This window comes from Phocoena phocoena, chromosome 17 (genome assembly GCF_963924675.1).
Source record: "Phocoena phocoena chromosome 17, mPhoPho1.1, whole genome shotgun sequence".
NCBI lineage: Eukaryota > Metazoa > Chordata > Mammalia > Artiodactyla > Phocoenidae > Phocoena > Phocoena phocoena.
In genome coordinates, this window is record NC_089235.1 from 18,123,483 (window position 1) to 18,138,450 (window position 14,968).

The 14,968-nt window shown below is 34.7% G+C and overlaps 1 protein-coding gene across 2 annotated transcripts in view; it reads right to left on the reverse strand.

Moving 5' to 3' along the window:
• STAU2 (staufen double-stranded RNA binding protein 2) overlaps positions 1-14,968 on the reverse strand; it is a 309,313-nt gene that overhangs the window by 258,228 nt on the left and 36,117 nt on the right. For both annotated transcript variants that reach the window (XM_065895762.1, XM_065895761.1), the window contains one exon: positions 8,217-8,376. In XM_065895762.1, the coding sequence (XP_065751834.1) occupies positions 8,217-8,376 (160 nt within the window). The remainder of the gene's footprint in view (positions 1-8,216; positions 8,377-14,968) is intronic.

The following is a 14,968-nucleotide window of genomic DNA, read 5'->3' on the forward strand; positions in this document are numbered from 1 at the left end:
TGAAATCTCTTTGGGGTTGCTGCAACATTTTCTGTACATTAATGACCAAAAATTCAACTTTATAGTCCCACTGTTTCAAAACAAGGAAAACAGAAGATTCACAGATGGCTTCGTTTGGATATTATAAAGCAACTACTGAATCTCAAAGTTCCTTACTCCAGAAAGCTTACAACTACTTAATCATTAAAAGCATTATCATCTGTGAATATTTTAAGTTATATTTTGGTTATCAAGCAACTAGAATTAGCAATATGTACAGGGTCATCAGTAACTCTTGGACTTATCTGATGAAAATAAATTTTGAGTTTTTTCTATAACCAACAACAGGACAAAACAGTAAATACAAGTAATGCTTTCTGTGGATAATCTTAAAAGATACATGCTGAAGCATTTATGGATGAAGTGATATGTCTGAGATTTGTTTCAAAATAATTCAGAGGACAGAGAGATGAGAAACAAGATGGGATGTGTGAGTACCTGTTGTGCCTGACAACAGGTACAGGGATGTTCAATAGCTTATCTTTTCTACTTTTGTACAAGTTTGAAAAATCCCATAAAATGTAACACACAATGTACAGTTATTATGTCAAGTTATTTTCAGTGCCAAAAAAAGTTATTTAGTAAATACGCATATATGTTCCAAGTAACAAATCACAAAAATGAATCTAAAGCTTTAATAGAGAGTAAAATTTATTTCTAATGTAAATTCTGTATTATTTCATTTGAATTATGCCTTTTGCACCATACATTTAAGACTCCCCTTCATCGTGAACAAAAATGGATCCACTTACTGCAGCAGAGAAACTGGGGCACAAAGTACTAGCTGAGGGGTGGTGGAGCCTGACACAAATGCACAACTGGCTGCTAGGTCACAAGCAAGCCATCAAGAGTCATAAGCTGCTCATTTTATGTCTCATCTCTAAAGAACTCACATGAAACCGCTGAAGAGCATAATAAGAACAGGAACTAAACCAAGGTTAAGAAAAAGGAAAAAATAAAGGAGGCGGGAGGACAAAGGAGAAAGCAGAAAAGAAAAAGGTAAGGATAAGAAAACAGCAAAGAAAAGCTAACATGTTAAGTAGTAAGTCGAATTAGTCCAAACCCCAAATTTAACACAAACACTCAGGGCAGAGGAAGAGTAAGTCAAGCACAAAGGGATTCTTTCTTTGTTTCTTACAGCATTTTACCGAGGGATAAGTAAAATGTACAAACCTTAAGCATACAGCTCCATGAGTTACTATACAACCACCATTCAGATCAAGATCTGAACATTTCCATCACCCAGAAATACCCAGTCAATACCCACCTCCCCATGTTATCCATTCTGACTTCTGTCATCATAGATTGGTTTTGCCTGTTCTTCACATCTAAATGTGTATTAGTTTGCCTTGCTTCTTTCACTCAGCATAATGCTTTGTTGAATATCACTTTCAAACTTTCCCACTGAAAAGCATTCCACTCAGTTTATCTAATCTGCCCTTGATGGGACATCTGGGTTGTTTTCAGTTGGAGGCTATTAAGTATCAAGCCACCTTGAACACTCTTCAGAAGTCTCTCAGCAGACCTATACACTCTTTTCACTTGGGTATACACCTAGTAGTGGAATTGCTAGGTCAGAGGGTAGGTTCATGTTTAACAATAAAGTTAAAACTACCTAACAGTTCTCCAAAGATAATTTTTAACACCGAAGAGCCATCCACGCCTTAAGAAGTTTCCATTTTTCTTATTCCATAAAGATTTCAGTTTACTAATTAACAGATTAATCAGTTGTACAACTTATGTCATTATGAATTCTACTTTGCAACAATCATACAGGCACAAATAGCATAAAGTTCAAATGGGAAAACTAGAAAAGAAAAAAAAAAGCTTGAAAGACCTCATCCTTTAAGTATGGCAATAAACAGGAAAGTAATGTGTTTGAAAATGAACAGTGAGATGATTTTAATGCACTGGTAGGATATACTATGTCTGCCGTCCACACCAAAATTGCATTTTAAACTAGGTAAAAGTACTGTATTCATATTATTTAAATAAAGAAATAATCTCATACAAATTCCTCATCTGAAAGGAAGGCTACAGTACATTTTCTTCATAGAAATGCCAGCAACTGGTGTTGTGAAGGAGAGTAGAAGAGAAGCAGAAAAGCACAAACCACACAGAAAAGGTTTCAACTCCTTTGAGTGAAGTACTCCATCTGTTTCCTACAGAATGAGACTGACATCTCCACATGTGCATACCTCTCGTTACTTACATAGTAACGCTCTCACAGAAAACATTTAAAGAATAACTTCAAACTATGAGCTGTCTCTAGGAAATGCTAAGTACCATTGTTTTCAACATGTGACGGTTAGACCCAGGTAGCATAAAGATAATCATTGCATAGGTATCCTCATGTATTTTATGGCTATAGAGTTGACACTGTAAACACATAATCAGTTTTTAGTGGTTTTTAGATACATTAAAGGAAATTTCTATATTTACCAATGATAAAAAAAGACTAATTAATTAGATACACAAACGTATATAACAACAATTGTGGACTCCTATCATCTGACAGATTAAAAACAAGATGCCACAACTAGTTTTCAAGGAGCCATGTATTACTAACACTTAAAGAAACAACTTTGTAGGAAGTTAGAAAAGTCCCTGGAACATAGTAGTCACTCAATAAATATCTGTTGAAAGAATGAATTGATTAATCCATAAATCAGGGCTCTTGGAGAAATTATTGGAGTCAGGGCAGGGAAAACACAAGATGACCCAGGAACATCTTATCGTGCCAGAAAGAAATGCCCAAAGAATGATGAGGAAAGTATCTGAAGGACACAGGAGTCAACCTGAAGTGGTCATACCACTGGCCAAATCTGGGACAATTTGAGCATCAAAATAAATAATGACGATTGTAGATCCTAAACCTGTAGGTAAAACAGAAATCCAAACGTCTATAGTGATATAAATAAACAAACAAAAAAAAATGACAGGGACAAGAAAGCTCTTGGGTAGAATGCCAACTAATAAATCGAAAAAGAATATGGAATTAAAAATCACCCTTTGGCAACCTTCAGAGTAGTCATGGATTCAGACAAGAGTCATCAATCATCAGTCTTTCATGTAGGTGAAAGAAAGTTTGACAAGGAACAGAATGTTTATGTAGTCTCAAAGTACCTCCTCAGAAAATAATTGTTCAGGACTTCTCTGGTCGCACAGTGGTTAAGAATCTGCCTGCCAATGCAGGGGACAGGGGTTCAAGCCCTGGTCTGGGAAGATCCCACATGCCACAGAGCAACTAAGCCTATTCGTCACAACTACTGAGCCTGCGCTCTAGAGCCCGCGAGCCACAACTACTGAGCCCGTTTGCCACAACTACTGAAGCCCATGCGCCTAAGAGCCCGTGCTCCACAACAAGAGAAGCCACCGCAATAAGAAGCCCGCGCACCGCAATGAAGAGTAGCCTCCGCTACTCTCCGCTACTCAACTAGAGAAAGCCCGCGTGCAGCAATGAAGACCCAACACAGCCAAAAATAAACAATAAATAAATAAATTCATTTTAAAATATATTTGTTAATTATATTATTTAATAATAAAACATACTTAAAATTAGTTAACTTTACAATACAGAAGCCTGGCAGACATACTCTTCACCAAGAAACAAAAGACATCACTAATGGGACAAATCAGTATCGTGTGTCTCCTGATATGAAACACTGAGATGAGTCCAGGTCACTTCTGTGATATTCATGCTAAAAGTGCATAAATCATGAGGAAACACCAGACAAACTCCAGCGAGGGGCATTCTACAAATGATGTGTAGAAATGTCAAGGTCATAAAAAACAGGAAAGACTGAGGAACTGTTTCAGACTGAAGTGGAATGAAGAGAAACAGTAAGCCCTTGATGCTGATTAGATGCTGGTCTTACAAAGGACATAACTGGGACCATCAGTGAAGTGTGACTGGAGTCTGTGGAGTACACGGTGATACCAAACCGATGTTAACTTCCTGATAGGACAGTGTCTGTGTACTTAAGAAATAATGGGTAATGGGACACCATGTCCATAACTTATTCTCAAAAGGTTCAGAAATGTTAACCATTTCTGAGTGATGGGTACCTGGGAGCTCTATGTACTCTTTCTACAAAATTTATATGTATAAGAAATTATTGCTAAAAAAAGTTTTAAAAAATCAGAGGAAGGAGAAAGCAAAGTAGTTCTATGATATCCTTCCTCCTCATTAACAGCAGATTACCCATGCGGTACTAAATTTAACTCCTCTCTGGGACATAACTACTATTTAAGGTCCATCTACTTCCTGTGAATTCAGGACTGGATCTCCCCTCCTCTGCAGTGCAGACAGGAATGGATTGTCTTTTCAAGAAAAGTGCTAAGTTATATATTAAAAGGAAGAAAAAAATCTTGACTCCTACTTCACCTCATACATAAACCTCAATTCCTGACAGACTGTAGATCTAAATTTAAAAGATAAAATAATAAAACTTCTAAAAATAATATGAAGTTATCGTCACAATTCTGTGGGAGATAAAGATGTCTTAAATAGCACAAAAAAAGCACCACACCATTCCAGCAATTCCACTTCTGGGCATTTATCCCGAAAAAACAAAAACACTAACTTGAAAATATATATACACCCCCACGTTCATGGAAGCAAGCTAAGTGTCCACTGATGGATGAATGGATAAAGAAGAGGTGATGATACACATATACAATAGACTATTATACAGCAATAAAAAAAAATTTTGCCATTTGTGACAACATGGATGGCTCTTGAAGGCATTATGCTAAATGAAATAAGTCAGACAGAGAATGACAAATACCATATGACCTCACTTATATGTGGAATCTAAAAAAAAGAAAACACAAAAAAACAGAACTCATAGATACAGAGAAGAGATTGGTGGCTGCCAGAGGTGGGAAGTGGGGGGAGGTGTAATAGGTGAAGGGGGTCAAAAAGGTACAACCTTCCAGTTATAAAATAAATAAATCATGGGGATGTAATATACAGCATGGTGATTATAGTTAATCATACTGTATTTTATATTTGAAAATTGCTAAGAGAGTATATCTAAAGCTTTCTCATCATGAGAAAGAAAATATTTTAATAACTATGTATGGTGACAGATGTTAATGAGATATTCTGGTGATTTCACAACATATACAAATATCAAATCATTATGTCGTACAGTTGAAACTAATATAATGCTATGTGTCAGTTAGACTTCAATTTTTAAAAAGCACTAACCATAAGGGAAAAGACTAATAAATTAGACTTCATTAATATAAAAATTTATGTTCATCAAAATGCACCATTAGGAATATGGAGATATTTGCCATACACATATCTGACAAAGTATATTAATCCAGAATATGTAAGAACCCTATAAGTCAATAAAAAATTGAAAAAATTTAAAAACTGACAAGGCAGTTTCTTAACAGGAAAAATATATCAACAGCAGAGAAGATCCTAATGGCAACAGGCATATGAAAAGGTGATCACTTTAATTATTAGGAAAATGCAAATTAAAACCACAATGAAATACTATCATATCCCCAGAAGAACAGGTAGAAATTTTAAGATACCCTATATTGACAAGGATGTGGAAAACTCTCATATACTGCTAGTGGGAGTGAAATGTGATAAGTTTGACATTATGTATTAACACTGAAAACATGCAAAACCTACGACCCAACAATTCCAATCCTAGCTACACAGCCAACAAAAATGTATACATACAAGAATATTCATAGCAATCTTACTTCTAACAGCCCCAAACTAGAAGCAACCCAAATGTCCACCATTAGTATAATGAATAAGTAAATTGTGGTATATCCATGCAGTGGGATACTACATAGCAAAGAAATACCAGACTGGTAACACACAACACAATGAATCTCACAAACATGACATTGAGAAAAACAAGCTATCACAAAAAAGTATGAGGCATGATTCCAAAGCAGGCACAACAAATCTAGGATGACAGAGAGAAGAGTGGTTCCTTTGGAGATGTTTTAACCACTAAAAGAGGGCATGAGGGAGGCTTCTGAGGCACTGGTAAAGCCTGCAAAGTGCAAAACGCCATCAAGGCTCAACGACCATAATTTGTGCACTTGCCAGAACATAATATTAGGCTTTATTTTAAAATTTTACCTCAACAATGAATAAACGTGTAAAATGTCATACCAAAAAAATAAAAATAAATAAAATTAGAATTTACCCCCCAAAATCTACTCATTCTGTCAGCGCACTGCAACATTCCACGGTGGAAACTCTTATCTCCACTGGTCTGAAAGGCCAGGGAGCCAGACTCTCTCCTGTTTCCTTCCTCTGACTCCTTTGCTAGTTTACCTCCAGCTACAACCCTTGGAAGTGGACCTGACCCAAAGCTCAGCACACAACACAAATGGACACTTGTCCTTCTGTCCATGCCAACTGCCGTGCCAATATTCCAGCAGAGGAGGGGGCAACAGCATTCCATGCACGTGTGTTTCTTTTCTTTCTTCACCCGTAAACTATGCCAGTGGTTTCCTAACTGATTTTGCTTTTGGTATTTTCCACCTTCCATTCACATGCCAAACTCAACTTCCTAAACTGCTCTTTTAAACACATCATCCACCTGCTCGTGAAAATTAATCCAAACTATGGATAAAATTTATCTCCTAAAGCTGCAGTCAAGTCCATCACTACCTACTTTCTAACTACAACTCTCGTCTTGTCTCTTACTAGCCACTTAACCTGCTCTAATTAAAAATCGTCTACAAAAAAATTTTTTTTTGCAAAACCCATCATCCAGATTCCTGTTCCAATGTCTTTCCTCATCGTATTCCCTCAGCCTGGAATATTCTTTTCTCTCCTCTATACGTACGTGCCTACTCTCTATTCATGACCTAATATCTCACCTCAACTACTTCAGTCCATGTTTATCATTACTTATAATACCGATGCCTATTATTACTCACTTGGTACTTATTCTTTACCACTGAGAGTTACATGTTTTATGTAAATGACTAAAATCCTCACAGCAAAGGACAATGGTTTATAACTCTTAGATATATTAAAACAAATGCTTAATAGAGGCAGTGGTGGTGTGGTGCTAATGATCAACCAGTAATCTGAAGAGAGTTTTAAAAGTTAAGAAAGTAGACAGTCTGTTACCAGCTTCAAGCTGAATTGGTTTTTTTTATTATAATAATATTTTTGCTTATTTACCCATACTTAATAAATACTGGAATCAGCTGAACAGATGCAAAAGGACTACTACTAGGAAAGTCATGGAGTTCTGGAAAAGGCAGTCCTTGCAAGAGGAGACTGTCTACCTAACACGTGCCATGTGGGAAAGAAGTGTCTGACCTGACTCTGACCATAAGCGTGTGAACTATAATTAAACAGACTACAGAGTCGCTGCCGGCAGGCAAGTGTCTTTTTTCACTCCGTCACAAAAGTACTCCATCTAAAGCAGTATCGGTCAGAAGGTAGCCACTTGCATTAATAGGTTAACAGATGAGTAAATGGACATCGGGCTGGCACTAAACTTACGGAACTTCATTAATTTGAGGCTACCAATTCATGCACTGTGTCTGATACAGGTTTACGCTTCCCAAGAGATAACTGGACACATAATGTTTTTGGTACTGCATGCAATTAGAACAACTTTTCAAAATTATTCTTAGGAGATTAAAATTAGAACACGCATTTACTTAGCAGTATATTACACACAGGTGGGTTTTTCGGATTTGTGGGTTTCTTAAACTCCATATGAATGTTCTAAATGTAAATGGCAACCATTTCTACATGAACAAATAAAATAAGATGCTTAGGGCTAATTTTATAATTTTCTATTAAACTAAAATAAAGAATAACTATTTTTAATTATTAAATTATACATTATACATTTAGAAAGAGAAATTGATCATTTCTATCTTTGCTTTAGAAAAAAAACTCAGTCCTATTTTCTGTTCTTTGTATCCAAATGTCTTTTTATCACACATAAAAAGTAAATAATGCACCTTTAGAGTATCCACTAAAGCAAATTTTTAAAATAATTACAATTACCGTCTTCATTCTCTCACCTTCAGTTATTATTTGGCTGTCTTTACCAGCTGTGCTGTCAATACCTGTTGACTATGCAATGGGCCTGTATGAAGGAAAATACAGAGAACAGCACATGCAGAAGATGACAACAGGAGGAAACGAGTCAGGGCCATACCTGGGTTATTGTTAACACTGCTTTTGGGCGGCTTCTGAACTGGTTTGGGAAGCGTAGATTCAGTCAAAGCCTTGTTAGCGACAGCCTGCTGGGCCTTCTTTATACTGCTCCCTTCGGATTCCCATGTCTGCTCCCCAAGACTCAGCTGCACTGAGAACATCTTGGAAAAACATACAGAGACAAAGAAAACATTGAAATTTTTCAGGAAATAAAGTGTGCTGTCTGAGAGAAAAACAGATACAGCACAGAATCAAAATTTTAGAGCTAGAGTTGAGCTTACAGATCATTTGCAACAAAAATCTTATTCTAACTAGTGAACGAATTTTAAGAGATTGTGCCAAATTCTGTTCTATCCAAAGGCTTAACGGCAGCTCTAAGTGTACATGTTGGGTAGAATGTACCAAGAGGAAATCGCTTCCCTAAATGGAATCATACTGTTAATGTCAGTCAGTCTTCAAAAAAGTACAATAAGAACAAAGAGTAAGAGAAACTATACGAGAATCCAAAAGGTCCTGTCTCTGTAACTTTTACAAAATCTAATTCCTTAAACTTTATATCTAGCACAGTCTACTCAGTGAGTCAGGAAATCCTATTAAATATTCTGTCATCAAGGAACTCTCAATCCTCCACAACCAACCTTTAACCAGTCACCAAATTCAATCAATTTTAACCTCATGAATATTTCTCAAATCTCCTTCCTCTCTCTGCCAGTGACACTGCTACACTAGATGTATCTTAGCTTAGATATAATAACCTCCCAACTGACTGCTGTTAAATCGAACTATCTTTTGCAAACTCAAATCCAACTGCATCACTCCAAACACCACCAGGTTAAAAACCTCCGATTGTTCCCCTTGTAACATGACACAAAGGAGCTACCTGTCCATCTTCATTTCACACCCACCCCTCCCCTTGCACATCCTAACATTCCATTTACACTGGATTTCCATATGCATCCAAAAACCTATTGTTCACCTTTAAAATTTAGGATCATGTTACAGGATACACATACAATCTGCTGTTTTACTCCACAGACAGCTTACTACTTTGTAGGAATACAAGGTATGAACCTCAAAATACTTATTAATTATGAAGAAGTAAATGTCTTTGCAGGAAAGAAATCAGGTAGAAAATACCTTTAACAACAGAGTGATTAAAGTTAGCATCATCAATAATCATTCAAAGGGACATCGTGTGCCTCCTGGTTTGATCCAATGAGAAGTATGTAGCATTCTTGGCTAAAAATGTTTACCCTGAATCTAATCATAGAGAAACAATCAGGCAGATCTGGGTTATGGTATATTCTATAAGACAACTGACCTAAACTCTTCAAAACTGTCAATATTATGAAAGAAAAAACCAAACAAAAGAATGCATGGGGGCTGTCCTAGTTTAAAGGATGCTGAAGAGACATGATGAGGTGTAATAAAGTACAATGTATGAATCCTGACTGGATTCGTACTGGGAAGAAAAGTATAAAGGGCATTTAGAGAACAACCAGGGAAATTTGACTACAGACTATAATATACTAAACAAACTCAGTCAAGTTTAAATTTCTTGAGTGATTATAGTACTATGGTTATGAAGAAGAATGTTTTTGGTCTTACAAGATAGATATACAAGTATTTAAGGATAAAATGTCATGATGGTTGAAATTTATTTTCAAATTGTTCAAGGAAAAAGTATGTATTTATACAGAAGGAGCAAGAAAAGAAGTAAATGTAGCAATGCAGTAAATAACTGAATGATTAATAAATCTGAAAGATCCATTATACTGCTCTTTCAATTTTTCCTGTAGGTTTTCAATTTTTCAAAATACAGAGTTGAAAGTATTTATAAGCATTTGAAATTCAAAATATGTACATAACTATTAAAAGTGAGTAATTTTTCTTTTATTCTGATTCAGTTTAAAATTTTTACCTAAAACATATCTTTAATTCATTGACCCTCGATTTTAAAATGATTTTTCAATGACTAGGTCTTTTGGCTTTCAACTTACAGTATATAACAAAGAACTCTGCCACAAAATGTGACATTTTTAGTCACATTATCTCTCCCATTCTCCTCCAAATCAGTTCATGCTCCAGAATGTTCCATCCATTATTCTTCCATTAATTCAGGTTCAAAACCTCAATAGCTTCTTTGTTTATCCTTGTTTTCCTAAGACTTATTTAACAACACCTCAAAACTGTTCTTTGCTATTTCTGTTGTCACCACCTTAGTCTAAAGCCCCTATAAACTCAGATTTCCTGCCTCCTAATCTTCCAGATGTCATCACTTTCCCAGTCTCACTGGCCAGACACCTTTGAATGGTCTTCCTTGCCTGCTCCATTTCTCTCTGTATTCTCCCCTGCATCCAGTTGATTCAACTTCAAAAATATTTTTCAGATCTGGCCTTTCTTTGTAACGTTTGCCAATATCTTAGTGAAGAGTATCAATGTATCCCTCTCCTAAATTACTGTAAGACCATCCTAATATCACTCCTTTAACATAAGACTTTCCCATTCAAACTATCCTTCTTAGGAATTCCCTAGTGGTCCAGTGGTTAGTACTCCGTACTTTCACTGCCAAGGCCTGGGTTCGATCCCCAGTTGGGGAACTAAGATCCCACAAACCGCGCCATCACCAACATGAACACTCTATAAAATGCAAATGCATCCAAGTCAATCCTCTGCTTTTCTGAAACCTCTTAAGAATCCTGCTACATTGTACACCTAAAACTAATACAACATTTTATGTCAATTATATCTCAATAAAACTGGAGAGAGAAAAAAGAGTCCCACTACAATAAAAATTTTATAATTTTGAGTAGGACTCCTGGGACATACTGTTTATGAGCTGAAGTCACAATCCACCATTTACTATGCGTAACATTAGGGAAGTTAATTCTTTCCCTCTGTTTTCTTACTTCTTTAGTGAAAGTGGGGTAATAAGAACACAGAGAATGGTTATGAAAATTAAAACAAAATTGTGTAAATGCCCCCATGTGAAATGTAGAGATTGTCAAACTGGATTAAAAAAAAAAAATCCAACTGTATGCTACCCTAAACTATAAAGACACATGGTTTAAAAGCAATGGGATAGAAAAAACTTTATCATGATAACATAAAGCAATGAAAGGTCAGAACGGTTATATAAATATCAGACAAAGTAGATTCCAGAGCAAAGACTACTACCAGTGATAACAAAGGTCATTTCATAACGATAAAGGGGCCAGTTAATCAAGAAGAGGATTAACAATCCTAAACACTTGGGCTACTAATAACAGAGTTTCAAAATACATGAAGCAAAAACTAACAGAACTGCAAAGAGAAATAAAGAATCCACAATTAAAGTCAGAGATTCAACACCTCTCTCCCAATAATTGATACAACAATGACCAAGCAGACAATCAGGAAGAATACAGTAGACCTGAACAACACTATCAACCAACATAACCTGACTGCAATGTTTTTAAAGCATCTACCCAAGAAGAACAAATATACATTTGTTCTCAATTTCTCACAAAAAATTTACCAAGACAGACAAGATTCTGGACCATAAAACAAGTCACAACAAATTCTAAGGAGTCAAGTGATGAACAGTACGCTCTCTGAACACAATGGAATTAAATTAGAAAATAAGAACAGAAAGATCTCTGGAAAATCTCCAAATATTTGGAAACTACATAACACATTTCTAAATAACCTATGGGTAAAAGAAGAAACCAAGGGGAAAATAGAAAGCATTTTAAACTGAATGAAAGTGAAAACTCTACATTTCAAAAGATGACACTGCTAAAACAGTACTAAAGGGAAATTTCTAGCACTAAATGCCTACACTAGAGAAGAAGTAAGGTCTCAAATAAGTTAACTTCAGCTTTAATCTGAAGAAACCAGAAAAAGAGTAACTCGAACCTGAAGTAAATAGTTAAAAACGTAATAAACATAAAAGCAAACGTAAGAAAATAAATATAGAAAAATAATAGAGAAAAAAAATCAATAAAACCAGAAGCTGGTACTTCTCAAAGATCAATAAAATTTGTAAACCTCTGTGCAGACTCATCATGAAAAAAAGATAAGACACAAATTACCAGTATCAGGAATGAGAGAGGTGACATCACTACAGATTCTTAAAATATTAAAAAGAAACAAGGGAATATTTTTTTAACAACTTTATGCCAATAAACTCAACAACATAAGTTCTTAAAAGCCACAGTTACTAAAGCTCATTCAAGAAGAAACAGGTAACCTGAACAGCATTATACATGTTAAGGAAATTCAATCTGTAATTAAAATCTTTCCACAAAGAAAACTCCAGGCCCAGATGGTTTGGATGATAAATTCTACCAAACATTTAAGGAAGAAATCATGCCAATTTACAAAAACTCTTCCCAAAACTTGAATCAGAAGGAACACCTCTCAACTTATTCTACGAAGCTAGCATTACCTTGATACCGAAACCAGAATAAGATACTACCAGGGAAAACAAAATAAAACTACACACCGATACCTCTCATAAAGATAAACATAAAAATCCTTAACAAAATATTAACAAATAGAATCTATCAATATAGAAATGAGATAATACTTTATAACCAAGCATTTTATCCCAGGAAGGCAAGGGTTTATTCTACGTTTCAGAGTCAGTCAATGTAACTCACAATACTAAGAGATTAAAAATGGAAAAAATTTTTTTTAAAAAATGGAAAAATCATATGACCATCTCAATCAATGTAGAAGAACCATATGACAAAAACCAACATCTATTCATGTTAAAACTCTCAGCAAAAAAATAATAATAATAAAATAAAATAAAGAAGAATTTCCTCAATCTGATTAAAGGCATCTACAGAAAAAGCTACATCTAACATCAAAATTAATGAAGAAAAACTGAATGACTGCCCATCAAGTCAAGTTAAGAGATATCTGCTCTCACTACTTTTATTCAACATTGCACTGTAAGTTCTAGACAATGCAATTAGGCAAGAGAAATAAATAAAAGACATTCAGATTAGAAAGTAAGATTTAAAACTGTCTTTATTTACAAATAGCTTGTGGGACACCGACCAGAATCTTAAAAAAAAAAAAAGAAAGAAAAAGGCTACTAGAACTAGTAAGTGAGTTTAGCAAGACTGCAAAATGCTAGATCAATATAGAAAAATCAGTGTATTTTTGAAGCAGACTCACAGATAGAGAAAACAAACTAGTGGTTACCAGTAGAGAGGGGGGTAGGGGTAATGTAAGGATGGAGAAGTGGAAGGTACAAACTACTGGGTGTAAGATAGGCTCAAGGATGTATTGTACAACATGGGGAATATAGCCAATATTCTGTAATAACTGTAAATGGAAGTAACCTTTAAAATTGTATTAAAAATTTTTAGAAAAAAAATTTTAATGTAATATAAAAGTAATCTGATATATTTCTCTCTCCTAAATTCTTAGGCACTATGCAGATTCCCTATATTAGAGAGGCAGTTATTTTTAGCACTATTTCACAGTATCAAATAAAGTTAACCTACAATGGAAAAAGTAGGAATTTTCTGATTTCTGTATTTGCACTTTTATTCTACATACTCATATGTGTATATTTATACACAAATGTTATACATATATTTCAATGCTTTAATATGTATAAAATAAAATATATAAAACATAAAAATATCAGTGTATTTTTATATACTAGCAATTCTTAATAAGAATTATAAATTGAAATTTGAAAAATATCACTTAAAATAGCATCAAAAATATGAAATAGAGATAAACCTAAAGATGAGAAATACCTGTCCACTGAAAACTACAAAATATTGTTGACAGAAATTAAAGAATATCTAAATAAATAAGAGATACTCTGTTCATAGGTTAGAAGACTCAGTTTTTCTAACATGTTAATTTCCCCCAAATTGAGCTATAAATTAATTGCAATTCTATTCAAAATCCCAGCAAGGTGCTTTATAGAATGGACAAGCTGACTTTAAAATTCATATGAAAATGCAAAGGATGTTGAATAGCCAAAACAACTCTGAAAATGAAGAACAAAATTAGAGGGCTGGTACTACCAGATTATAAAGCTACAGTAATGAAAACAGCATAGTATTTGCATAAAGATAGGAAAATAGACCAACAGAACAGAACAGAGTCCAGAAATAAACAAACATATATATGGACAGCTGATTTTTGACAAAGGTGCCAAGGCAATGCAGTAAGAAAAGCAAAATCTCTTCAACAACTGGACATCCATATGTAAAAATATATATATATATATATCTTGCTCCATAACTCATCATATACAAAAATTAACTCAAACTGGCAATTAGACCTAAATATAAGATCCAAATGTAAAAACTTAAACTATATAACATCCAGAAGAAAGCACAGAAGAAAATCTTACGACCTTTAATGGGGCAAAGATTTCTTAGATATAATACCAAAAGCAAAATCTGTAAGAGAACAAATGGATAAACTGGAGTTCATCAAAATTAACAATTACTGCTCTTCAAAAGACAATGTTAAAAAAAGATAAGCCACAAAGAAGCAGAAATAATTGCAAAGCACATATCTAATAAAGGACTTGAATCCAGAGTATACAAAGAGAGGCATCGCAGAAAACAGCAGAGTAGAAAGCTCCAATAAGGAACAGTGTCTGTCATATTATAAATATTCAATAGACATTTTACCAAGGATTTTTTAATCCTATATACAACTAACATGCAATGAGACAATTATCTGGGTACCTCCATCATCAACATAATTGCTGAAAATTTACAAATCATC